We start from the raw sequence: 26,433 nt of genomic DNA on the forward strand, positions 1-26,433 counted from the left end.
CGGCCACTCTAACCCGAAAGGCCCAAACAGACCACATTCACCACCTACTCCGGGTCATCACACGATACCCACCACCCAGATAGCTTAGAAAGTATCCTCTCCCAGCAAGTGCTGACCCCAGTTCGGGGGGCGCGCCACTCCGAAACTGACCACGTCCAAGAGTGGGGGTTGGTGGTAAGCGTCCACTGATCGGGGGTCCGCTCACACTTGCAACCTGCAGTTTCCTTCCAATCTGCAGGTGGGACCACCTCCAATCCCAATCCGGTCTGGCTGCTCCTGGAGCTCCAGCCGGAACCACCAAACGGGCCGCCTATAGGCAAAGGCCCGTGTCGGACTACGGTCCGACAATCTCAACAACAACAAAGCTGATCTCTCTCTTTCTACCTACACGAACCAGCCAGCAACACCTCCTCCTCCTCCGCCTGCCTGGCGGTCCTCGCTCCTGCCGGCGAGCATGGCAACCCACAAGCTGTCCTCCTCTGAGCACCCTCACCAACCAGCTCTCTCTACATCACGCTTGTAACCATGCTGCCTTCCCAGCACCAAGCTGCATTGTACATCCAATACAACATGTATACAGAGAGCACATTGTGAGTTTCCTTTCTCCATCCCATCCTGAGTGTGAATCCAAACAAACATCCCGTACCCCACAAGTTTCCTTTCTCCATCCCATGCTAAGTGTGAACCAATATCTCATAACCCCACAGGATAAAAGTAAAGTAACACAGTACAAGGTCATTCACTCAACACTCGATGATGCCACACAGCATGCTGCTCACACCATACTTTACGTTTATGATTAAATAAAAATCCACACCTGCTGTGAAGTACTCTTAGAAGTCTGTCAGTGAATGTGTGGCAAAACATATAATTTTAGTTTTAAACAATGTACTAGAATATGTAATAACTTACATAATTACAGTTATATAACTTAGAGTAATTTTATGTGTATTAAAGAACATGTTAGTGTGTTTGTGTAACATAAAAACAATATTATTTCATTCAATAGAATACCTGTATGGTTCAGTTATATCACAAACATTAGTCTCCCAACAAATAAAATAATATGGCAGTCTTTTAGTTTATTATTAAATGGCAACTCCAGGAGCGGCTGGCGCGGGCCCCGACTGTGGAACTTCTATCTTGGGTTCAGAAAAGCGCTATTACAGTGTCTCCCAACTCTCACCTGCTGTTGTCTCCCAGTTTAGCTGTAGTTGGCATGACTTGCCATCTCCAGTTGGGGGATAAGAACCAGCACTCCCGCACAACACGTACACTGACGAGCAAATTCCTAACACAAACTATAACGTGACAAAGACCTCCAGGAATACAGTGTTTCAGTGAGTATAGCGATACAATTTTATCTCACAAGTTGTACATTATTTACTTTTTACTTTTATCCTCTTCGCCACTGATCGGCTTGTTAGCCGCTTGGGCGAGGTGACGAGAACATTACTGTATGTTGCAATCATCAGTAAAGCACAAGGTTGCAGGAAATGACAAGTGTGAGGTGTACGTGATACAGCAGCAGTTGAAAACAATCCGGATGACTGAACAGTACATCACACAAGCGTAAAATTTTTTAACATTTACTCAATATTTGTTTAAGGGGAAATGGTTACGAATTATTCTTTATTGGGAACTTTGTTATACGAATTCAGTGGAATATTATATGCTGTAAAAAATGGTTTTACATGATAGAAATGAACAAAACATTAAAAATCACATACCATTTACAATTCAGCGGTACAGAACCTAATTTACTTAGTGGTCATCACACCAAGTGGCGGTCATGCCGAGCGAAGGAGGCTAGTAGAACCCTTCCATTGTTCTTAGTAGTCTTATCAAGGGCTATTCTGAAGTTCAGGATTTTTTAATATCCCCCTATTTTTCAGAAATAAGTTATCATAATGATCCCGTTCAGCTTAACCGGTTAACGCTAATATCTAATTTTACCTTATCTAGTTTTATTATATAAACTTGGCGTTCAAATTGACATAACATAAAATATATTCTTTAATTTTACAGACTCCTTTAATCATGAAGTTAACCAAGTTTCCTATTCCTAAAGTTAATTTTTATTCGTACCATTAGAAAACATTCATCAGAAAACATTATATATTTAGCATGCAATTCTGAAAGAGTTGCCAGACAGTCATTACTACTCATAATGCTGTATAGCGTTCATCGTGAAATTTATTCCAACAATTTTGATTAGCCAGTCTTATAGAAATATGTTTTTTTATTCAGTAATCATTTCCGAGTGACCCGAAATATCTGTATGTAAAATGTCAATAATAATGAAGTATTGTACGAGAATCCCACTATAATGTGTTCTCGAACATCTGAAATACACATAACGATCTATGTTTGACAAATTTATATATAAAAAAAAAACATTATTGTACAGCTACTGACAGATAATAACTGTATTATTGTTTTTACACTCCATAAAAAAATTTCATTCTCCTGTAGACGAGACAGGCATTCGCATAAGATACAACAGCTTGCAGTTGTAATAAGATATGTGTTACTTAATGATTCTGGAGTTTGGAATTGCTATGAAGATCCAGTTTCGACCCCGGACATATACTGTAAGGTAAGAGCAAGAAAAGATTCTCATGATAAAGAAGGCGAGATTACTCTTAACAGCCTGGCTTGGAAAAACCTTGCTCCGAACATATGAAGCATTGTGACGACTTTTCAGCTTGATTTGGTAAAAGCTATAATGGAGCCAGCACAGTGGAAAGTAAACGTGTTGGTATTGCAACTACATTTCAAAATTGTGCTCCTGCTCCATGTACATATTACCTACACTGTCTTGCACTGTTTGAACCTGATTGCCTCAAAATCCGTCTCCATCTCTGCAAATTGCGAAAGACATTTCAATATGTTTTCGATCCAATGCCAAAAGAAAATCAAATAGCTTGCATTGAAACATCTGATGATACATACTTGCATGATACACATTTTGTTGAGCGGTACAGTTACCATTGCCAATCTAGACAGGACCGTAGAGCCATGCAAGTGAGAGTGCAAGGAGAGGACGCGTTTGAAAATCCGAAGTTGTGTAAAATTGAACTGATGGAGAGAGAAGTACTTATTTTGCGATGTATCTATAGATCCCCGAATTACAGCTTATTAAACGAAGGGTACTTAAGAGCCTTAATAGGTAATTTAACAGCGCTCAACTCTAGCCACCTCTTTGTCATGGAGGATTTCAACTATGGCAACACCGACTGAAGGAATGAAGTTACCCCAAATTACCTTTAATAATCCTGCTAGTTTTTTGTAGAAACTCTGAGAAACCACTTTCTATGTCAACATTCGACTCACTATAGAGGGAAAGAAACACCCAAACTGCTGCACCAGCCATCATTTTGACACTGTCCTTGAGCATTAACTGTTACTTGGTTAATGATAAGAGCAGGCCAAGGTTCAAATATTACAATGGTGATTACGACACGATGACAGATATGAGGGGGTATTCACTGGCCTGACTCGCTATTAAACAAATATGAGGATACTACCCTGAAATTCATAATCAATAAAGTGAACTTCTTGATTGATAAATATATACCCAAGACCAGACCCATTGACTCGATGTAGGATTTTTAATGCTAGACGCGATTGTATTTTTGAAAACTCAATTTCCACCGAGTTGGAGGTACAGCCTGGTCAGGAGGCATACAGATTACAGCCTACAACCACAAAATCACTGACATATGACAAAGCTTTTATTTTATTTTTTTACGGAGTTGTGGTCACGGCTGTGATAAAGGCCAACCAGGGAGTGTAGTACTGTGATTTTAGGTAAATCAGTTCATAGTGTCATCAGTGACTACGGAAGAGGTTGTAAATAACTTAAAGTGAATACAAACTGGCAAGCAGGCTGGTAAGGCACCACTGCCAGCAGAGACCAAGTCGTGTTACAGGTGCCACAGAGACTTTAAATTTTATTTTGTTTGTGTGCTTTCTCGAGGACTGAAACTGTGCCTACAATACACCATTCATAGGGAGATACAGTGTACACAGTGATAGCACAAAGTGATATAGTCATCGATGAGAACCGGAAAAGAAAGTATAAGGAAACACTAGTTGAAAATAAAAATAAAATAAAATAAAATCAACTTGGCTATCCTTAAAGGCATTCTAATACCGCCCCAAAGAAAGTTTTATTTTATTTTTCTGTGTTTCTAAAGGACTGAGTGGGTGTATAAAATCCGTTATTCATAGCAAAATGCAGTGTACAGTCTCGTTCAAGATTCTTCGAACACTGCTGGAGACAGCTGGCAACTCAAGGCTATTTGTTTACTATACTACGTAGTAAAAATTATGAATGGATGTAAAAGTGATCGGTGATTGGTTACTTAGTTCCCCGTTGCTTAATTAATGGTTTGGCTTTGTTGTTTCGTATTATATTATACCTTTCTGCTGGTATATACTGTTAATTTGATTTTAAAATGGATAGAGCAATGGGCCAACCTATATGAATTCATGTTTAGACAATTAAACATAAGTAAAAATCGGTAAGCATGTTAAAGAACATCATGCATCAGGCACAGCTGTGTGCAGGCTGTTTATGAGGTTGCTTGTTTATCATTAATTTATACTAATATTATCTTCAAACGATTAATCCATTTCGGGTAATTAATCCAGTTGTATGTAACCGATGCTAAACAGACTTCTTTCTAAAGACGTTGATTTCATGCAATGCAAACTGCTGTTATAATTCGCTGTGAGATTAAGCAGAATCATCGGTTCACTGCTACCTGTAGTAAGTGTGTGTGCATGTAGAGAGAGTGAGAGAGAGTGTGTGTGTGTGTGTGTATCAGTCTGTGTATGTGTTTAATAATGACGTTGTGTAATTGAAGGTGATGGTAATTAATCTTACGAACCATCCATCTCATGGTGTGAATTAGTGAGGGAGGATATGCCTTATACTTTTACAAGCCTTTATCTCGCAATATCATTGTCATTCCAAAACTCTGAATATTGTAAACATCAAATAGTATTTCTTTCGTTAAGTGTCTCTCCCCCCCCCCCCATATCCTTGTTTCTGACTTGTGTGGATTAGGTCACCTTTAGTCTGGTGTCTTTTAACATGTTATATTTTATTTTATATTTAAAACAAATATGAATGATGTTGTAGTGGACGTCTCCCCTACAACTGCGTAGCCACAGCCACCAGCTGCTACCGTCTTCCCTAGCAACCAAGCGTATCCGCATTCCAATGCCGCCGTATCCTAGCAACCGAGCCAAAAGACCAGCGACTTCTCGGGTTTTCCCAACATGACTCATAGCGGCTGCTGGGTATATAAGCTCTGTCTCTCCATTGAGATTCATTCCGGCCTCACTTCTACAACAAGCAACACCTCCTCCTCCGCCGTTGCCTGGCTCCCTTCGCTTCTCCTCGCCTGCCTGGCGGTCCTCGCTCCCGCCAGCGAGCATGGCGACCCACCAGCTGTCCTTCTCTGAGTTTCCTCACCAACCAACTCTCATTCTGCCCATCTTCCTGAACAAGCAACACCTCCAGCACCAGACTGTCTATAATATAACTTATATTATACAAGAAAACCACTATAGAGTTTCCTTCCATCCTGAGTGCTAGACAACATTAATATCTCGATACCCCTACAATGTATTATAATTTTTTTCTTATGTACTTATTTATTTATTTATTCATTTATTTTTTATAAATGCCTAATAAAATATAAATATAACGCTGGCGTTATTGGCGGGAAGGTGAGAGAGAAAGGTGGAGTCAGTGCTGACTACCCTTCCAGTCCTTCAGTTGTAGAAGGCCCCTGCTAACATGGAATACCACACGCAGAAAATCACTGAACGTGGAAGACTAATCGGCATGAAATTGCCCGAGAATTGGGGGTTTGTCGATCAACTGTATATTGTTGGATTAAGCGACGGGAAGAGGAGGGAAGTTTAAAGGACCACCACAGGACGGGAATGTCGCCCAGGACAACACCTGAACAAGTTGAATCCATCCGGAATTTCGCTGAGGCCAACCCCTTCAAGACTTTCTTTTTCAATAAGAGAGGATCTCCAATTAAATATTTCCCTTTTAACAATCAGGCGAAGACTTAACGGAGGAGGCATTCACCATAGAACTCCCGTCACCAAGGAGAAGTTGAATGAGCGACATCGCGAGGGCAGGTTGCAGTTTGCTCGATGGTATGCTGAAGAAGGCCTAGATTTCTGGGGAAGAGTAATATTCACTGACGAAAAAACTTTCTCATCTACCTCTCACGGAAGGTTGCATTGCTGGAGGAGGAACAACACCCGATATGCTAGACAGCATATTTATGAGGAAGCAAGGAGTGGCCATGTGACTTGCAATGTTTGGAGATAGATATATTTGTATGGAGTTGGAAAGGTGACTGACATAGAAGGAAGATTCACAGCTGAACAGTATTTAGAAATACTCGAAGAAGTTATGCTTCCCTCGGTACGTGCATATGCTTTCCCGTTTCCCGAAAACATAATTTTCATGCACGATGGGTGTCCTATCCATATAATTTTCATGAATATAAGTCAAATTGTATAATAAATGTAAAGGAAACAATCCTGTTCTAACATCCTCACTTATGCAGTATGTATTCAGGATGATTTAAGTCAAACAAATCCTAACATTATACTTATAATTATTATGAAAGAGTACAGTATAATATATGATAAATATATTGCATGTGAAATAATTACCATATATACCACGGAAAAAATCAGAGAGAGAGGCGGAGACAAAGAAACAACTGGATAACGACACAATTCATACAATACAATATTACAGGGGAAATTACAACAGGATGAGGGAAGAGATGAGGGGTATCCACTGGCTTGACTCATTAAGGCACAAGAACGCAGACACTATGCTGAATATCATAACTAGTAAAGTGACCCATGTGATCGATAAATACATACGCAAGACCAAACCCAGTGCCTCAAGGAATACGAGGGGATCCCTACACATGAACTATGCGGCGGTCGACAAAGTTAAGAAGAAAACCCAGAAATTCAGGACGTGGGTTGGGTCAAATGATGAGCAGGACAAGAGGATGTATGCAAGAGCCAGAAACCAAACAAAGATACAATGTAGAAGGGCTGAAAAGGAGTTCCAGAGGCTGGTTGCAAGCGAGGTCAAGTCAAACCCAAAGGCGTTTTACCGCTATGCAAAGTCGAAATTAAAAACGCGAGTAGGAGTATCAGACCTGAGGCTTGAAGATGGTAGTTACGTAGAGTCTGACCAGGATAAAGCTGAGGCATTGAACAGCTTCTTTTCCTCGGTGTTCACAAGAGAGGACGCGATTAACCTTCCTGCATTTGAGGACAGACGGTTCGACACAGCACTGACCCACATTGTGTTCACAGAAGAGGGTATTAGAAATAAACTGTCCAGGCTTAAGGTCCAGAAGAGTCCCGGACCTGACATGGTGCATCCTAGAGTGCTAAGAGAGTTGTGCAACGAGCTTGCCGAGCCCCTGAAGATCCTGTTTTGTTAATGCCTGGATGAACAAAAGGTCCCCAGTGAATGGAAAGTGGCTTTTGTGAGTCCTATCTTCAAGAAAGGCGATCGTCACTCCACGAACAACTATAGACCGGTGAACCTGACCAGCATAATATGTAAAGTACTTGAGAGTATTATTTGAGATGCCGTGATGGAACATCTACTACGAAACAACCTTGTAAAGGATTGCCAACACGGTTTTATGCCGGGGCGCTCCTGCTTAACACAATTGCTCAAGGTATTGGATATTTGGACCCATATTCTGGAACGGTGTGGTAATATCGACAATATTTACCTAGATTTTGCCAAGGCTTTCGACACTGTACCCCACGAAAGGCTGAAAATCAAACTGGAAGGGTACGGAATTCGGGGAAATGTCCTAGCGTGGCTAAAAGACTTTCTACATGACCACAAGCATTGTGTGGTGATTAATGGCACGAAATCATCATCCATACCTGTCACAAGGAGGGTAACACAGGGCAGTGTATTGGGCCCGCTGTTGTTTGTTTGTTTCATAAATGACATGCCTGACGTTGTACACTCCTCCATACAAATGTTTACCGATGACGCCAAGTTATTTCGGGAAATTAAGAACCAAGTAGACTGTGAAGAGCTGCAGAAGGACTTCTGTGGGCTCCAAGAATTGTGGAAGAAATGGCTGCTGAGATTCAATGTCACAAAGTGTAAGAGGATGCACCTGGGGCGTACCAACGGTAAGGAGGCGTATCATATGTCCCAACGGGATGAAGAAACTGCACTATTTGAGACTGAATGTGAGAAGGACCTAGGTGTGTATGCTGACAATGAGTTGAAGTTCTCGGGCCACTGCGAGAAGAAAGTAAATCAGGCAAATAAATTTTTGGGTCTTATAAGAAAGTCGTTCAGATATCTAGACGGTCCGTCCCTCGTAACGATCTTCAAGAGTGAAGTGCTTCCCCATCTGGAGTACTGTCACCCCGCCTGGTCCCCGAGATATGCGAGGGACTGTCAGTTGGTTGAAAATGTTCAAAGGAGGGCCACCAGACTGGTGCCTGCCCTTCGGCACCTCAGCTACCCTGAGAGATTGGACCTCCTGAACTTGCCTAGCTTATACTACAGACGGGCAAGGGGTGACCTAATAGAGGTGTATAAGCATCTCAAGGGGCACTACTTAGTCGAGTGTCCTTACTTGGAGCTGGCGGACGCTCGTCCCACAAGGGGTCACAGCTCAAGATTGAAGAAGCCGCAAGTCCAGAAAACTGTGAGGGCAAACTTTTTCGGAGTGAGAGTTGTGAAGTCTTAGAACAATCTACCAGAAAGTGTTGTGACGGCACCTAGTGTGAGCTCTTTCAAGACAAGACTTGACCAACACAGGAGCGGGTTCAGGTACATTCAGGAGCCGGTGCATGCCCAGTACTTGCTAATAGTGCATAACAGAGACGTGACCGATCGCCCAAGCGGCTAACGAGCCGATGTTTTGGTGAAGAGGATAAAAGTAAAAGAATATAAGGAGACCGTTACACATGAACAATGCTGTGGTTGACAAAGTTCAGAAGAAATCTCAGAAATTCAAAAGATGGGTCGAGACAAATGATGAGCAGGACAGGAGGATGCATGCCAGGTCCAGGAACCAAGCAAAGTCAGCGTGTAGAAGGGTTGAAAAATAGTTTTAGAGGCGGATTGCAAGCGAAGTCAAGTTAAAGCCAAAGGATTTCTTCCGTTACGTGAAGTTGAAATTAAAGACTGGGTGTATCAGATCTGAAACTTGAAGATGGTAGTTATGCAGACTCCTATCAGGACAAAGCGGAGGCGGTAAACAAATTCTGTTCCTCTGTGTTCACAAGAGAGGATTCAAACATTCTCCATGCGTCCCAGGAAAGACGGTTTGACACAGCACTTCCGCACATTATGTTCTCAGAAGTGAGTATTAGGAACCATTTGTCAAACTTATGGGCTCATAAGAGCCGGGACCCTGGCAGCATGTAACCCAGAGTACTAAGAGAGTTGTGCAACGAGCTTGCTGAGCCTCTTAAAATCCTGTTCTGGAGATGCATGGATGAGCAAAAGATCCCCAGCGACTGGAAAATGGCATATGTGAGTCCTATATTCAAACAGGGAGATAACGCCACTCCACAAATAATTTTAGGCCAACATAGTGTGAAAAGTACAAGAGGGCATTATAAGAGATACCATGATGGAACATCAACTATTAAACAACCTAGTAAAGGAATGCCAACACTGTTTTTTGCCGGGACGCTCCTGCTTGACACAATTACTAATGGTGCTGGATGTGCTGACCCAGATCCGGGAGAGTGGTGGCAATATCAACAACGTTCTAATCCCTCTAACTATCGCCCCATTTCCCAAACTTCACCCCTCTCTAAGATTTTTGAAACTATCTTAAACTCCCATTTTCTCCGTCACCTTGAACGCCTTTCTCTCTTGTCAGATCACCAGTATTGGTTTTCGCCAGGCGAGATCAACTGGTGATCTGCTCTCCTACTGTACCCATCTTGGGTCATCCTCTGTTAGGGGTTATGGGGAAACCTTTGTCGTGGCCCTCGACATCTCCAAAGCATTTGACAGGGTATGACACAAGTCTTTGCTTTCTAAAGGTTTCTCTCCTCCACTCTGTTCTCTCATTTCTAGCTTCCTTGAGAAACGATCCATTGCAGTTGTTGTCGAGAGATTGATCCCTCCTCTTTCTCTACCATTAGTGGTGTTCCACAGGGTTCTGTTCTTTCACCTACTCTCTTCCTTCTTTTTATCAGTGATTTACTTCACACTACAACCAATTCTGTCCATTATTACGCTAATGATTCTACTCACCACTCTTCTCATTTTTTCCTTCCCCCTAACTCTCATACTAGATCTGTTTCTAGAGCTGATATCGTTTCTTCTATCAATGCGTATCTGTGCAGCATCTCTGAATGGGGAGGTAGAAATTTGGTCAAATTCATTAGTAAGAAAACACAGTATTTACCTATTATCCTTTCAAAAATAGAAGATCTTCCACTAGTCACTTTTCAGGGCACAACCATTTTGCCAAATTTTAAAAGAGATATACTGGGCCTCACCATTTCCACTAATATGTCATGGAAGCCACACTTCTACAACATAGCTAAAGCTGCCTCCCGAAAGCTGGGAATGCTGTACAGATGCCGTAGCTACATCACTCTTGAGCAGTTGCTTCGGGTTTATAAATTCATTCGTAACTTGGAGTACTGCTTTCATATCTGGAGTGGTTCTTCTTCTGTCCAACTGTATAGGGTGGAATCAAATGCATTTCGTCTTATTAACTCTCATCCTTTAGTTAATAATCTCTCTTCCCTTTCTCTTCGCCGCAATGTTGCTTCTCACTCTCTCTCTTTTACAGGTACTTTAACGGGCAATGTTCGGTGGATTTGGCATTGTGTGTACCGCCGGCAATGCAGTAAGCTCGTAACACTCGTCTTGCCCGCAGTGCCCACCATTTCTGTGTGGATGTCGGCGACAGCCAAGCTGTAGAATGCTTTGCCTTCTTCTGTATTTCCATCACAAAAAAACCTGGTTTACCGCCATCTTAGTGGTAAAGAATAACACGCAGTATTCTTTTTCTCTAATTTCTACTCCCCCCCCCCCAAAAAAATAAATAAAAGAGCCCATAAAAACTATTGAACAGTCAACAATGACAAAAATAGGTTTACGACTCACCTCTCTGGATCTTTCAGAAATCGGAAGAAAGGCAAGTTTCTGTTCTTTTTAGTATTGTTGGAGCAATTAATATCTGCACAGTAACTGTATCCCATTGTAGATAATAAAATAATGTGCACAAGACAATAAAAAACATGAATTCACATAAATGTGCATCTCCCTCCATTTACTCTTTGCCTGCAACCTATCCGCCGCTTGATAATACTGAAACCTGTGTGTTCTCTAGCAGATACAGTGAAGATGGTGCGCGTGGTGGTGGTAGGTGGGGGGGTCAACGGTGTTGGCAGCGCCCTGGCCATTCTTCACCGTCTACCAGAGTGTGACCTCACCATTATCACCCAGGACCTGACCCCTAACACAACAGGTCAACACAATCCTTCAGAATTGATTTTGTGGTCATTAGGTCACCTCACAGTAGTCTCCCATTTTAGGATTGAATTTTATGTTAACTTAGAATTTAACCTGACTACAGGTTTTTAGGTCACAAGTCAGCTTAGAGGTCAGTTTTAACCTTCGATACTAAATTTAGGGTCACTCAGAGGTAAAAAATGTGTTCACTATTTGAACTGAACTTACCAGCTACTGATTGGGATGAATAATGTGTCAATACTGTGGCATTAAAGGATCACAGTGCCAGCTTAGTTTCTTTCTGTTAGTTTAGTGCCATCATAGTGTTAACTTTTCGCCACTTTGGCAGCTAAATATCATCATACAATAGTGTCAGCTTAGTAAAACATAGTGTCTGCTTAGTGCCAGCTTAGTATAACATAGTGTCTGCTTAGTGCCATCTTAGTATAACATAATGTCTGCTTAGTGCAAGCTTAGTATAACATAGTGTCTGCTTAGTGGGCGATCGGTCACGTCTCTGTTACGCACTATTGGCAAGTACTGGGCATGCACCAGCTCCTGAATGTACCTAAACCCGCTCCAGTGTTGGTTAAGTCTTGTCTTGAAAGAGCTCACACTCGGTGCCGTCACAACACTTTCTGGTAGATTGTTCCAAGAGTTTACAACCCTCACTCCGAAAAAGTTTGCCCTCACAGTTTTCTGGACTTGCGGCTTCTTCAATCTTGAGCTGTGACCCCTTGTGGTTAGTGTACATGACATTCAAGCTAGAATTTGTTCTCGGTAACGTCTCTGCTCTTAGTAGTAACCCCCACCCCCTCATTCTCAGAAGCTGCAGCATTTGCTAAGTACACTGTATTTTGCAAGGTGTGGTTTGAAATGGCATTGTTTACAAGGCGCTCGCCTACTCCCGTCTGATAAGCAGAGTTGGTGCCACCTCCTGGGTTGGGGGTAGAGTGGGTGGAGGGTGCGCTGCTGTCCCCTGGCCCCGTATCGGCACACTTGCTTCCACTACCCTCTCCCTGAATTTAACCCATGCACACTCGTCCCCGTTCCTCCCCGACTCTTCCTTTCTCTGCTTCAAGCCCTGCAGGAGCTTCTTGTGCTGTTCCCTCTACATTACCGTGCGATCTGGGTGAATGAATACACTCCGAAATGTCTCCTCCTTGCTAAGTTTTTTGCCTGCCGAATAACCTCCCATTTCTCCTCCTCATTCACTAGTGTGATCCTGAGGGGGAGAGGCTTGTCCCCCCTGCTTTTGTCCCAGCCTCCTCACATCCTGAGGGGTTGATGGCATCTTCAGAACCTCTGTACAAATATTCTTAAACTGCATCTTATCGTGTGTTATCTTGTAGTGGATTCCTCCCCTACAAACGCCGTTTGTCGCTGAGTAGCCGACCCTCTTCGAATTCCCTAGTGTATGCCTCGTGGTCAAGGTCGGCAACCAGCGCCGCCTAACAAGGCTGAGGTCAACTATTAAGCCACGCCTACCTCCGCTATATAAGACCTCACCTCGTGGTGACCTGTCCCTTTCTATCCATAGCTACCAGCAAGCAACACCTCCTCCTCCGCTCCTGCCTGGCGGCCCTCGCTCCCGCCGGCGACCATGGCGACCCACAAGCTGGTCCTCCTCTGAGCACCATCACCAACCAGCTCTCTCTACTCAACGCTTGTAACCATGCTGCCTTCCCAGCACCAAGCTGCATTGTACATCCAATACAATATGTATACAGAGAGCACATTGTGAGTTTCCTTTCTCCACCCCATCCTGAGTGTGAACCAAAATCCCGTACCCCACAAATGGTGACCCCCGGAGATTCGCACACACGCACACAGGATGGAGGAGAAATTGATCACTCTCCCAGTCTTCAATCAACATGGAAGACTGGCTTATCCACACGGAGGCAGCTCTCATCAGCTCTACAGCTACTGTCTCTACACCGCAGGTTAAACACCCTAGAGCAGCTTTGCTACTCTAAGCAGACAGCCGCTCCTCTTCCTGCCCCAAGCACCATGTCCTACCGACCCCAACACACCCGTCCTGCCTCAGACGCCGCCCCCGGCCCAGCAGTACCCCCTGCTACTGTCCTGGACCCTCCTCCTGACGCGGCCCCTGCTCCTGACGCGGACCCACACACCCCTCTTTTCTCCCTCAGGTACTCCCTGCCACTGTCCTGCACCCTGCTGCTGTCGTGGACCCTGGTGCTGTCTTGCACCCTGCTGCTGTCATGCACCCTGCTGCTGTCATGGACCCTCTTCCTGACGCAGCCCCTGCTCCTGACGCGGACCCACACACCCCAGCAGGCGCTACTGAGGACTCTGTATTTGCCGGGAGAGAAGCACCACATTCCTTGCCTCCACAACCCTCCCTCTCCCTCTCTTCTCCCACAGATCTCGTGTATGTAGACAAAGTGTCTCCCATAGCGGCCGGCTCATCCACGCCCTCGCCGTTATGTCTTACATGTGGCATACAACCCTGCCGACAACAAGTCTCCTGCACCGCCCGTTATGCCTCACATGTGGGATGCAACCCTGCAGACAACAAGTCTCCTACACCGCCTGGAGGGAAGGGGGAGTATTGTAGTGGATTCCTCCCCTACAAACGCCGTTTGTCGCTGAGTAGCCGACCCTCTTCGAATTCCCCAGTGTATGCCTCGTGGTCAAGGTCGGCAACCAGCGCCGCCTAACAAGGCTGAGGTCAACTAAAGACTTCGTATCGTATCGACCTGTCCCTTTCTATCCATAGCTACCAGCAAGCAACACCTCCTCCTCCGCTCCTGCCTGGCGGCCCTCGCTCCCGCCGGCGACCATGGCGACCCACAAGCTGGTCCTCCTCTGAGCACCATTACCAACCAGCTCTCTCTACTCAACGCTTGTAACCATGCTGCCTTCCCAGCACCAAGCTGCATTGTACATCCAATACAATATGTATACAGAGAGCACATTGTGAGTTTCCTTTCTCCATCCCATCCTGAGTGTGAACCAATATCCCGTACCCCACAAATGGTAACCCCCGGAGATTCGCACTCACACAGGATGGAGGAAAAATATCCCGTACCCCACAATCTTACTCTCAGTTCCCTCCGCCTGGCTCTCGGGGACTCCAAAAACTACAACATTGTTCCTGCTCTGGAAAAGTTCCCATTGTTCCTTCTCTCCCCTAACAGTTAATTTTCATTTCTTTGACACACTTCTTCAGAGTCCCTAGCTGCTGTAGAACCCGTTCTGATCCTGCATTACTCTCCGCCACCTCCCGTGGCCCTGCTAATTCCTCAGCATAACTCCAGCCAGTGTTTGCTTGATAAGCTTGACGTGACCTTAGTTTGACTAAAGTGTCAGCCTAGTGATGGCAGCTTGATATCAGTGCAGTGACAATTTAGTGTCAATTTTGGGACAGCTCAATATCAGCTTCATATTAGCATACAATATTGTCAGCGTTAAGTCAGGCAGATGTCAGCCCAGTGTCAACTAATTGTGATATTTTACAGGTGATGGAGCTGCGGGGTTTTGGGGACCCTACTTAAGTTTCGGCACACCACCCGCCAAGATAATGTGAGTTACGACCATCTGCTTCCGTGTGTTCACGTCTGTTTGTCTTCACGTGTTAGTACTTAGGTATCTTCGTGTGTGTGTGTGTGTTAGAAACTTTTAATCAACAGTTTATTGATGTTTATTAAAACTTCCAAGGAACATTTAGCGAAATATGCAAGTAAGAAGTTAACTAGAAATTTCTCTCGTGAACAAAGTAGATGACTTTCCAGTGAAATTAAGTATCAGTGAGATAAAAGTCGGTAATACTTCAGATTCCAGGTATGGGGAGAGTAGTTAAACATGCAGCAACAGTTTTCTTATAATTACACTTAAACGCTAATATATAAAACGAAACAAGACGCTACTCCTACGCCAGATACAGTTAAATGCACAAGAATTTTGCAAGATTTAATATGGTGACAAATTAATAGACACACAATAAGAGCACTGAGGTGGGTCTCTCTAATTGGCGCTCATTTGGTACGCAATTTAAGAGTTATCGAGAAAATTAATGCAATATACGTAAATATAAATGTCAATAGAATTAAGTAAAATAGAGGAATAAATTATTAGGCTGATTAAATGGTTACGCACCTAGTAATTCGGACAAATTAGTTGGGTTATTGTTTTGGCCATAACATTTAAGGTGGTATAAAAGCATCCTTGAGTTGTAGCATATAGTATTTGGGCTACATTCAACACCATCTGTCGTCCAGTAACGGTTAATAGCACGGTTAAATTTGATTATAAACCTTTTGTTATTTGCTTTTACCAGAGCTATTCCATTAAGTCAGTGTATAATCTACTCTCTTTAATAATTATATAGAAAGATGAACAGAAGGTCTCCAGTGATTGGAAAATGGCTTACGTGAGTCCTATCTTCAAGAAGGGCGGTCGTCACTCCACGAACAACTATAGACTGGTGAGCCTGACCAGCATAGTATGTAAAGTACTTGAGAGCATTATAAGAGATGCCATGATGGAACATCTACTACGAAACAATCTTGTGAAGGATTGCCAACACGGGTTTATGCTGGGACGCTCCTGCTTAACACAATTACTCAAAGTTTAGGATGCTTAGACTCAAATTCTGGAACAAATGGTAATATCGACAATTATAACTAAATTTTGCCAAGGCTTTCGACAGTGCACCCTATTAAAGGCTGAGAATTAAACTGGAAGGGTTCGGGATTCGGGAAAATGTCCTAGTGTGGATCGGAGAATTTGTTCACGATCGCAAGCAGTCTGTAGTGATTAATGGCACGAAATCGTACCTGTGACAAGTGGGTTACCACAGGGCAGTGTATTGGGCCCGTTGTTGTTTGTCTGTTTCATAAATTACATGACAGAAGTTATACTGTACACTCTTCCACACAAATGTTTGCGGACGATGCCAAGATATTCAGAGAAATTAAGAACCAAGCAGACTGTGAAGAGCTACAGAAGGATCACTGTGAGCTTCAAGAATGGTCGAGGAAATGGCTGCTGAGATTCAATGTCATGAAGTGTAGGGGGATGCACTTGAGTCGCACCAACAATGAGGAGGCGTATCATATGTCCCAACAGGACGAAGAAACTGCATTAATAGAGACCGAATGTGAAAAGGACCTGGGTGTATATTATGACAATGAACTTTAGTTTTCTGGCAATTCTGAGAAGAAGGTGAATCAAGCAACGAAACTAGTAGGTCAAGAGTACTGTCACCCAGTCTAGTCCCCGAGATATGCTAGAGACTGTCAGTTGATTGAAAATGTTCAAAGGAGGGCCACCAGACTGGTGCTTGCTCTACGGCACCTCAAGTATACCCAGAGAGATTAGAACGCCTGCAACTGCCTATCTTATTCTCCAGACGGGCAATGGGGGGCCCAGTTAAAGTGTATAAACATCTCAGAGGGCACTACTCAGTCGTGTCCATACCTGGAGTTGGCGGACGCCCACCCCACAAGGGGTCACAGTTCAATGTTGAAGAAGCCACAAGTCCAGTAAACAGTGAGGGCAAACTTTTTCGGAGTGAGAATTGTGAACTCTTGGAACAATCTGCCAGAGAGTGTTGTGACGGCACCAAGTGTGAACTCTTTCAAGGCTAGACTTGACCAACTCTGGAGCAGGTTCAGATACATTCAGGGGCCAGTTCATGCCCAGTACTTGCTAACACTGCGTAACAGAGACGTGACCGACCGCCCAAGCGGTGGCGAAGAGGATAAAGGTAAAAAGTAAAAGTATCATAATTCATTTTCAGAGAATTTGATAGTGTGAGATTAGTGAAATTATTTAACTGCGGTAGAGTAGGACCTCGTCTTTTTACCTGGTGTATTTGTATGGGGTCGTAGTCGTTACACTAATAATATATTAAGGCTTAAATTTCTGTTCCAATTCCTTTTTTCTAACAAGAGTCTCGGACCTGTTATCATTAATAAGAGAGGAGTAATGATCACGGCTCACTAGTAAGACCACGGAAGTCACTAAGGCTGAAAGGGTCACTTTGACGAGAGAAAATAAAAAAAATTAACTTAGTCATACGTAGAAGATATGAGGTAAAGACGACGCACTGGAGAAGTCAAGAGAAGGGGCCACGCAGGCTGTTGAGAGCAGAGTCGTTCTGTGAGGGTGTTGTAGAGTGAAGTGAAGTGCGTGGTACCACAGAGGAGTGTATTTGGCCCGTTGTTGTTTGTCTGTTTCTGTAATGACATGCCAGAAGCTATACACTCCTCCATACAAATGTTTGCGGACGATGCCAAGTTATTTGGGGACATTAAGAACCAAACAGACTGTGAAGAGCTGCAGAAAGATCTCTATGAGCTAAGATTCAATGTCACAAGTGCAAAAGGATGCACCTGGGTGGCACCAATAGTAAGGAGACGTATCACATGTCCCAACAGGACGAAGAGACTGCATTAATTGAGACCGAATGTGAAAAGGACCTGGGTGCGTATGTTGACAATGAACTTAAGTTCTCGGGCCATTGTGAGAAGAAAGTGAATTAGGCAACAAAACTAGTAGGTCTTATTCGAAGGTCGTTTAGATATTTAGATGGTCCATCACTCGTCACGATCTTCAAGGGTGAGGTGTTTCCCCGTCTGGAGTATTGTCTGGTCCCCGAGGTATGCTAGAGATTATTATTTGATTTAAAATATCCTAAGGAGGGCCACCAGACTGGTGCCTGCTCTACGGAACCTCAGTTACTCAGAGAGACTGGAGCTTCTGCAACTATCTAGCTTATACTACAGGCTGGCGAGGGGCGACCTAATCGGTCGAATGTACGTACAGGTAGGCCTACATACCTGTAGCTGGTGAACGTTCTGCCCCACAAGTGGTTACAGCTCAAGGTTGAAGGAGTCACGTCCAGAAAACTGTGAGGGCAAACTTTTTCAGAGTGAGAGTTGTGAACTCTTGGAACAATCTGCCGGAGAGCTTTGTGACGGCACCGAATGTAAGCTCATTCAAGGCCAGACTTGACCAACCCTGGAGCAGGTTCCGATATATTCAGGAGCCAATGCATACCCAGAATCTGCCAACAGTGCGTATCAGAGACGTGACCGACAGCCCAAGCGGCTAACGAGTCGATCAGTGGCGAAGAGGATAAAAGCGTGGCTGTTGGCTTTCCGCGCTTGTGAAGTCACGCTTTTTTATGCGGTGGTGATTGGTCGATTAATATATCAGTGAAAAAGTAAAAAAATATGGCTTAAGAGTTAATGTTGTAAAAACGAGAGTAATGGTGTTACCAAATTGGAAATAAACCCTAAAATGAAAATTATCGAAGGCAACAGGGAACTTAAATAAGTGGAAAATTTTGTGTATTTGGGAAGTAAAATTAACTGTGACGTTAAATGTGCTGAAGAAATAAAAACAAGAATAGTGCGTGCAAAAACATTTAATTATCTAAAAGACCGAATGAAAAGGGACATTCACCTTAATTTGAGAAAAAGCAGCTGAAAGGCTTTATATGGTAAGGACAAATTGGTGAGAAGCGTGGACACTTTCAGCAGACACCAGAAAGAGGTTGGAGGCCTTTGAAATGTAGCATTATAGGCGAATGCTAAGAATAAGTTACACCGACAGGAAAACAAATGAAGATATACTAAGATTAGCAAAAACTAAAAGACAAATACTTGAAATGTACAGGAAAAGAAAAAAAATAGATACTTTGGACATATAATTAAGGATGAGTCGATAATAACAAAATATTAGTGTGTAAAGTTGAGGATAAGGGGGCCAGGGGAAGGCAGAGACTGGGATGGATGAATGAAACACCGAGTGTGAGCGCTTTCAAGACCAGACTTGACAAGCACTGGAGCAGGTTCAGATACATTCAGTAGCTAGTGCATGCCCAGTACTTGCCAACAGTGCTTAATAGAGACGTGACCGATCGCCCAAGCGGCTAACGAGTCGATCAGTGGTGAAGAGGATAAAGGTAAAAAGTAAAAATAGTATTGTGTATATTTCTGTTTGGCTTCCTCCAGCCAGTGGTCGCAAGAGACTTGGAAGTTGTTCAGCAAGTGGTACAAGAGCGATCAGCCGATGGGTGTCTCGCTTGTGTACGGGGAAAGCATCTGCCGCGACCCTCTACCGCTGGAACCCTGGCGACACCTTCCCTTAGCCTACCGTCAGCTGAATTACCATGAGTATACCAAACATGGCCCAGAGTACCGGTAAGTAGCCTACCAGTGTACTGCGCACATCATTGTCATTCCTAAAAACCCCATTTAATTCATATTACGCTATATAACATTCAAATCCACCGCGCTTGTAGAATCTCAGAAAACGGGAAACATTGATAAAGGATAACTCACCTACTCAATGTTACTAGACCATGTGTTGTATTGTATCCAGGTACAGTTATAAAATATTAATTGTATGTGTTCATAGCATTAAGGAGAACTCAGGGTATCCATAAGATGAATGTTAAAGTCCAATTGAGCCGGACTAGTGTACTGTAGGACTAAGTGTGGATCATGGTTTGAAGGTCATACTATTTACGTCTGTGAACGTGTAGCGAACATAACTTCCATAGATATCATATGAAAATACATGAGTACAATGATCTGGAAAAAGAATAAATGTATCAGAACTATGTGAGGTGTTGGAAGTGACCCAGAAACTATACTTGAAAGGAAATATCTTGTATGCGTCGGTATGAACGTAATACACCTCGTATCCTCACGTGGCATATACCCACGACAGGTACAGTGATCAGAGAATCTTATGTCTGTGTTCAAATAGTGCAATGTGTGAGAGGAGGATCCCTAATTACAGTTTTAAGTGAAGTGGATACACCCCCGCCATGAACATTCGGCCTTCGTTTTAAGGCGCGTCCTGTACCCGCCTTGAGTGTGCCTGTTGAAATTACAACCCAATGAATTTACCCACGAATTAGCAAACCAGAACCTTACCTTAGTTTGTACTTTAGGGTTAAAATGTGTTTATAAGGCATGAGTGACAATATGCCGAAAGAAATAAAAGTAAAAATTGAAGATTGGAAACTGTAGGCCTACGCTGTGACGAGCGGCGGGGCGCTGCACTCAGTACCCTCCGCTCTACCGTCACCTCAGGTCAGTGTCCTATCGGGCTATATCCCGCCCTATAATTAAGGCTTATATAGAAGTTATTACAGTTTAAAGCTTTGCCTGATGTATAAGTGTAATAGTAATGTGTTAGGGGGTGTGATAACCGCCCGTCAGGCACTATTTCACAGTGTCCTCCGTTCTACCTTCACATCAGGTCACTGTCCTCTATCGGGCTACATCCCGCCCTGTAAAAAAGGCTTATATAGCAGTTATTACAGTTTAAAGCTTTGCCTGATGTATAAGTGAAATAGTAATGTGTTAGGGTGTGTGATAACCGCCTATCAGGCATTATTTCCGAGTGTTCTCCGTTCTACTGTCACATCAGGTCACATGCGATCGGAGCACCTTGCTGGGCGTCGGCCATTCTCCCTGTGAGCGTTCCACCATGTGAGGTGACTACCAGCTATACTATTCCACTGTGAACGTGTGGATCCCCAGCAGACCACCCCAAATGAGTAGGAATAAATAAGGAAATGCTTGAGAAACTCCGTGGTCGTCACTTGGAGCGACCTAAAATGCCAGGCGCAGAAACAGTACTGGTATGTCTTTGGGTGTAGCCCTCGTCTCTACCCACCGAGGATGGTGTGCGAACGAGGTGCCCGATGTGTGCACCTATAAATCACAAGGAGTCCCATACTTGCAGGTGTGGAGTATAACAGGTGTGGTGAGCTGGTGCTACAGGGAGGTGAGATGGTGTTACTATGTATGATGACCTAAGGTGCTATATTCCATACAGGTGGAGCAGTCCGAAGTGTTAAATGATATTGTAAGCAGGGTAACCAAACTCATCGTTGTTCTTCTGAGGAAGGCCAGCTCAATTGTATTTTTTTGTTACCATATAGTTTATAAAGAATAAATTAGTTAAGACATGTTATGGTTTCACCCTTCTTTCCCCTTATCGATCTGGTCAATGAAAAACCTAACCCAATGCCTAATCCACTCTGTACGCTACCTAACGAGCTACATACTGCCCAGAGGGGGTCTGGTGGCAGCGACCCTTAGAAATTAAGATTAGAGTTAAGTATTTCCCCTTAGAATTAGTGACCCCAGTCTGGCAGTATACTCCCAACACGACAACACTGATGCAGCCTATGGACCAAGGTGTCATCGCTGCATTCAAAGTGTATTATTTACGGCGTACCGTGGACCAACTGCTAACGGCTACTGATGGGGAAAATAAACCAACGATCCGAGAATATTGGTTGGTCTACAGCATTCTTCATGCAATCGACAACATTGGCAAGGCATGGGAAGAAGTTTCAGAAAGTTGCCTGAATGGTGTGTGGCGTAAATTTTGGCCCAAGTGCGTCAACAGTTTTACAGGATTCATGGACTTAGTCCCAGCAGTGAATAGGGATATCCTTAGCCTGGGTAGACAGACAGGCTTTCATTAGCTGGAATCAGAGGATATTGAGCAAGTCCTGGCATCCCATACAGAAGAGATCACCAATGAAGATTTTTAACAACTAACAGAACGCAGTCCCATTGAAGACAACGATGACGAAGAAATAACACAACGAGCACAAATCTTCAATGATGACGAGCCAAACTGAGAACATTGCTCAAAGATTCAACGCAATATTGATGACAGTCTTGCTTGTTATAATGAGATCTACAAGAAGAAGAAGAGGAGCACTAAGCAGTCAACGCTGGATTCTTTTTTTCGTCGCCTGAAGGAAGAAGCAGCATCTTCACAACAACCAGCAAACAGCAGCCGAGGAGGAGCAGATAGCAGCTGAGGAACCCCAGTCAGAACAGGAGGAGGAGGCACCCGCTGAGTCTCAGTGACTCACCATCCTCCTCAGCTCCCACCCTCCTAGTCCTCCGCTGCCGCCATCCTCCTCCTCCGCTCTAGCCATCTTCCTCCGCTCCAGCCATCCTCCTCCGCTCCACTACCCACCACACACTCCCTGTTCCACCACCACCGCCCATCAGTGAATACAATACAAAATGATTTAGTTATATATATATATATATATATATATATATATATATATATATATATATATATATATATATATATATATATATATATATATATATATATATATATATATATATATACATTCAAGGGTGAGTACAAGACACTGAAAGGTATCAGCATACCTAGATCACGCACCTACAGTGATTTACTTGCATATATATATATATATATATATATATATATATATATATATATATATATATATATATATATATATATATATATATATATAGATAGATACTATTTTCTATAAAAATGCCATTGAATTGCCGAATATGTGAATTATTTCATGGGGCAAAGGGAGGCTCACGAACGTAACTCCTGTAATTTATCTATTTCTTATGGGGAAAATTGATTCCGTTAACTTTGTTTCCCTTAACGTCGTGGTTTCCAGGAAAGGAGCAACCACGACGCTAAGTGAGACTATACAGGTATTTGTAGTGACCTCCCGGTGAGGGAGGAGGAGGGTGCAGTCGATATCTCCTACAATATCACATGCACAGAACTCATACCCATCAGCTTGCAGTTGCCATTTAGGAATTTTTCATAGCCATTATCCAATGCTTGGGATGAAATGAGTGGGAATTAGAGCATATTGTGCTGATTTTTGTTGTGAGGGCGCGTGTTCCCACAGTATCTACACCACCCTCATACTTCCTTACTTCTCTTAGTTCCTACTCTTACTCAGTTCTGTCACCTATTCTTTTGGTAGCATGGACATTCTTTTGGTAGCATGGTCGAGGGTCTAGGCACATGGGTATGGTAATTCTGGTATCAAGTCACTTGCCGGAAATAAAGGTAAAATACTGTGGGAGAAATGAATACACCTAAAGTACTCTAAAAACAAATTTATTAATAGGAAATCAAAGGGGAAAAGATATATTATTAATCATATAACTGCCAGGCTCAACTCCCTGGCTTAGTGCAGACTCAGTACTTTCTTCTTTACTTATTTTCTCATTTACTTTTTTTCTTATTTCTTTACTCAACAGTAATTACTCAAATCTTACATTCTTACTGCACACAACATTACTGGTGTTACATTACATGGCATAGTAGGACCAGTTCCTTGGCCCTACTCACAATACATAGTACATGGCACTCATTGTAGATTACTTTATTCAACATACTCGTTAATAATTAAATCAGCAGATACCTGGGGTCCACTACCCAACATGGGATAATTATTTCCAACTAATTATCCCTAACATACATCTTACAACACTCTCTGTTGACATATACTTCCAAGGAGTAACCCAGGGTAGAGCACCGGGGCTCACGACCGTTGTTATTGTGTGGTAGCCATACACATGGCGAGTCTGGGGTCTAGCCCAACGAAGCAGTGAAGCACATTAATCAGGCCGCATCGGTGCCATCGTTTCGTATATGATCCCTGCTGGGTATCTACTACATCCAGGGCCGTTGTTGAACGATGCAAGAATCACAATGGGATCTGGAGAAACATTGGAGCAGCATCAGGGAGCGTACTGGGAAGCATGACAACACAAACAACTCTCTTGTCTAGACGACAGACGTATTTACGTTATATTACTTCTTACACTGGGTGAATGACAATTCAACTGTTAAATCATGAACACTGGTGAACACTGATATTCACTACAATTGATTGAATTAACTGAATGGCTAAACATAAACATACATGGAGAAACATTGGAGCAGCGTCAGGGAACGCTCTCCCTGGGGATGCACTGGTATAAATACCCCCGAGTTGCCAGTGATCGCTACTCACACAATGACAATAATTACAAACAAACTAACTGTTACTCATTAAAAGATGACCCTCAGTTGACAAAGGTCTGGCGAATTACTTGAGTTGATATACACAGACTAATTCAAGATTGAGCTTCCCAGGAGAAAGTGGAATAACAACGCATTGATAACTGTCTTCACAAAGGCGGGACTCTGGGAGGGAACACAAGTGTAGCGTCTATGGGGAAAAAACACGTCTTCTCAGGGGTCGCTAACTCATTCATGTTTTGTTGTCGTGGAGTTTAATAAGAATCATTAGTTAAATGGAGCAGCAGTCAACGTGACCATGACATTGTGTACAAACAAACACCATCACAAGAAGATTTAATTTTTATTACCCCATCACAACCGTGTCGTGCATATTAGTGGGATTTCTTTATTCTTTTAGTAAAGTATCGGCGATACATGTATCAGTAGCACTTTAACCATCTAAAAAGTCTCGCTGTATGGGTAATGCTCTAGATCAGTGGTTCTTAACCTTTTTACTACCACGCCCCCTCTAGGAATTGGTCCTTCCCTCCACGCCCCCCTTGCATCTATGAATAAAATTCCCTCCCAGATTTTAAAGAAAAATGAAAAATATTGTATTTTTAGTCTTTTTATTGAGTATAAATTAGTGAGATACTTGACACTGCTTCTTAGTTACTAGATCTTAAATGCGTGGTTAAATGCCAGAGAGTGCACAACGTAAATCCCCTTCAACGTTCAGCCTGTTTCTGTACTTGGTCTTGACAGCAACGAGCGTGGAAAATGCAGCTTCACAAAGATACGTGGATCCGAACATAGTTAGAATCCGAAGAGCCTGATGTGAGATCAGAGGGTAAACAGGAAGGTACTTGACCCAGAACGTCTCAAGATCCAGTTCTTTGAAGTCTTCCTCATTTCGGCAGGTAAAGTTCTGGATACTAAGGATTCATGATGAAGTATGCAGTGTGTACCTACAACAGACGGATTTTTTTCTTTCACCATTGTAATGAATACAGACTGCAGACCAAGCATGGCTGGAGCTCCATCAGTGCACACCCCTCCTACCAGCGAGTCCCACGAAAGTTGGTTTTCCTGAAAGAAGTTTGATACATCGTGAAAAATAGCTGCTGCTGTTGTACTACTTTCCATGGGGTGACAGAACAGCATTTCCTCTTTTACACTGTTGCCTGACACGAAACGAGCATACATCAGTAGCTGAGAACACTGAGCGATGTCAGTCGTTTCGTCACACTGGATGGCAAAAACAGGAGAATCTCTTACTTGGTCGAGAATTTGATCTTTGATGTCTTGAGACAATTCATCGATCCTTCCCTTGACTGTATCGTTTGATAGTGAAATTTGGGAAAGCTTGTTTGCACTATCTTTCCCCAGAATGAGATCTGCTGCACGGAGTATGCTTGGTTTTATGAGAAACTCTCTGATGTTATGGCTCTTCTTGCTCTTTGCAATCAACATGACGATCTCATAGGAAGCCTCAACAACCTTTGAAGTTTGTTGCCGAAATGCCCCACTGCCGACCAATTTAACTTGCTTCAAGGAGTGTCTTTTTGTTTCAAAGAATGCCTTGGGATTGTTAGCTAGAGCAGGATGTGTTGTCCTCAAGTGGCGTTCCAAGCGTGAGGGCAGCATTCCATCATTGCTCAGAGTCTTGTAACATATCACACACTGAGGGACCTCTGTGTCACCCTTTTGGAGAGACACGAATCCAAATCGAATATATTCATCAAGACACTTCCGCTTCTTTGCACTCATTGCGAATTATTTGATGTGCAGTGGACAACACAAATCTGTGAACAAAACATAAGGCACGTGTAAGGTAAGATAAACATCACCACGTGCTAATGAACACTACAACATCATGATAATCACAACCACATGATCAATAACAAACATATGATCGTAAAGTTCGTAAACACTACAATAATACATGATCATAAACACCACCATATCATTAACAAACATCACATGATCATAAACACCACATGATTATTAACAAACATCAATGATCACAACATGATCATAAGCACCACTACATGATCATAAACACCACCACATAATTA

The 26,433-nt window shown here is 43.1% G+C and overlaps 2 protein-coding genes across 4 annotated transcripts; one reads left to right on the forward strand and one right to left on the reverse strand.

Moving 5' to 3' along the window:
• The first annotated feature begins 1,117 nt into the window (after window positions 1-1,117).
• LOC121866459 (D-amino-acid oxidase-like) lies at window positions 1,118-19,745 on the forward strand. 3 transcript variants are annotated; one of them, XM_042366162.1, is made up of 4 exons: window positions 1,118-1,340; window positions 11,418-11,555; window positions 15,025-15,088; window positions 19,528-19,745. In XM_042366162.1, exons 2-4 carry the CDS (start codon window positions 11,432-11,434, stop codon window positions 19,718-19,720), a joined length of 381 nt encoding a protein of 126 aa, XP_042222096.1. In that variant the 5' UTR covers window positions 1,118-1,340; window positions 11,418-11,431; the 3' UTR covers window positions 19,721-19,745. The 3 variants fall into 3 exon arrangements, 2 of the variants coding, with proteins under 2 accessions (XP_042222096.1, XP_042222104.1); XM_042366170.1 differs by having other exon boundaries at window positions 11,421-11,555; XR_006088982.1 differs by lacking the exon at window positions 11,418-11,555 and having other exon boundaries at window positions 1,120-1,340; window positions 19,528-19,744.
• A 1,059-nt stretch (window positions 19,746-20,804) lies between these two features.
• Window positions 20,805-26,125, reverse strand: LOC121866023 (SCAN domain-containing protein 3-like). The gene is made up of 2 exons (XM_042365611.1): window positions 25,634-26,125; window positions 20,805-20,816 (listed from the first exon to the last, which is right to left on the reverse strand). Exons 1-2 carry the CDS (start codon window positions 26,123-26,125, stop codon window positions 20,805-20,807), a joined length of 504 nt encoding a protein of 167 aa, XP_042221545.1.
• Window positions 26,126-26,433: the final 308 nt, after the last annotated feature.

Source organism: Homarus americanus, unplaced genomic scaffold (assembly GCF_018991925.1).
Source record: "Homarus americanus isolate GMGI-L3 unplaced genomic scaffold, GMGI_Hamer_2.0 scaffold32583, whole genome shotgun sequence".
Lineage (NCBI taxonomy): Eukaryota > Metazoa > Arthropoda > Malacostraca > Decapoda > Nephropidae > Homarus > Homarus americanus.

Bases quoted from the DNA above. Each gene is read 5' to 3' on its own strand.
- LOC121866459 (XM_042366162.1), top strand. From the start codon at position 11,432: ATGGTGCGCGTGGTGGTGGTAGGTGGGGGGGTCAACGGTGTTGGCAGC. The intron at 11,556-15,024 runs GTCAACACAATC...GATATTTTACAG, and splicing joins CCTGACCCCTAACACAACAG to GTGATGGAGCTGCGGGGTTT. The intron at 15,089-19,527 runs GTGAGTTACGAC...GGCTTCCTCCAG, and splicing joins ACACCACCCGCCAAGATAAT to CCAGTGGTCGCAAGAGACTT.
- LOC121866023 (XM_042365611.1), bottom strand. From the start codon at position 26,125: ATGAGTGCAAAGAAGCGGAAGTGTCTTGATGAATATATTCGATTTGGA.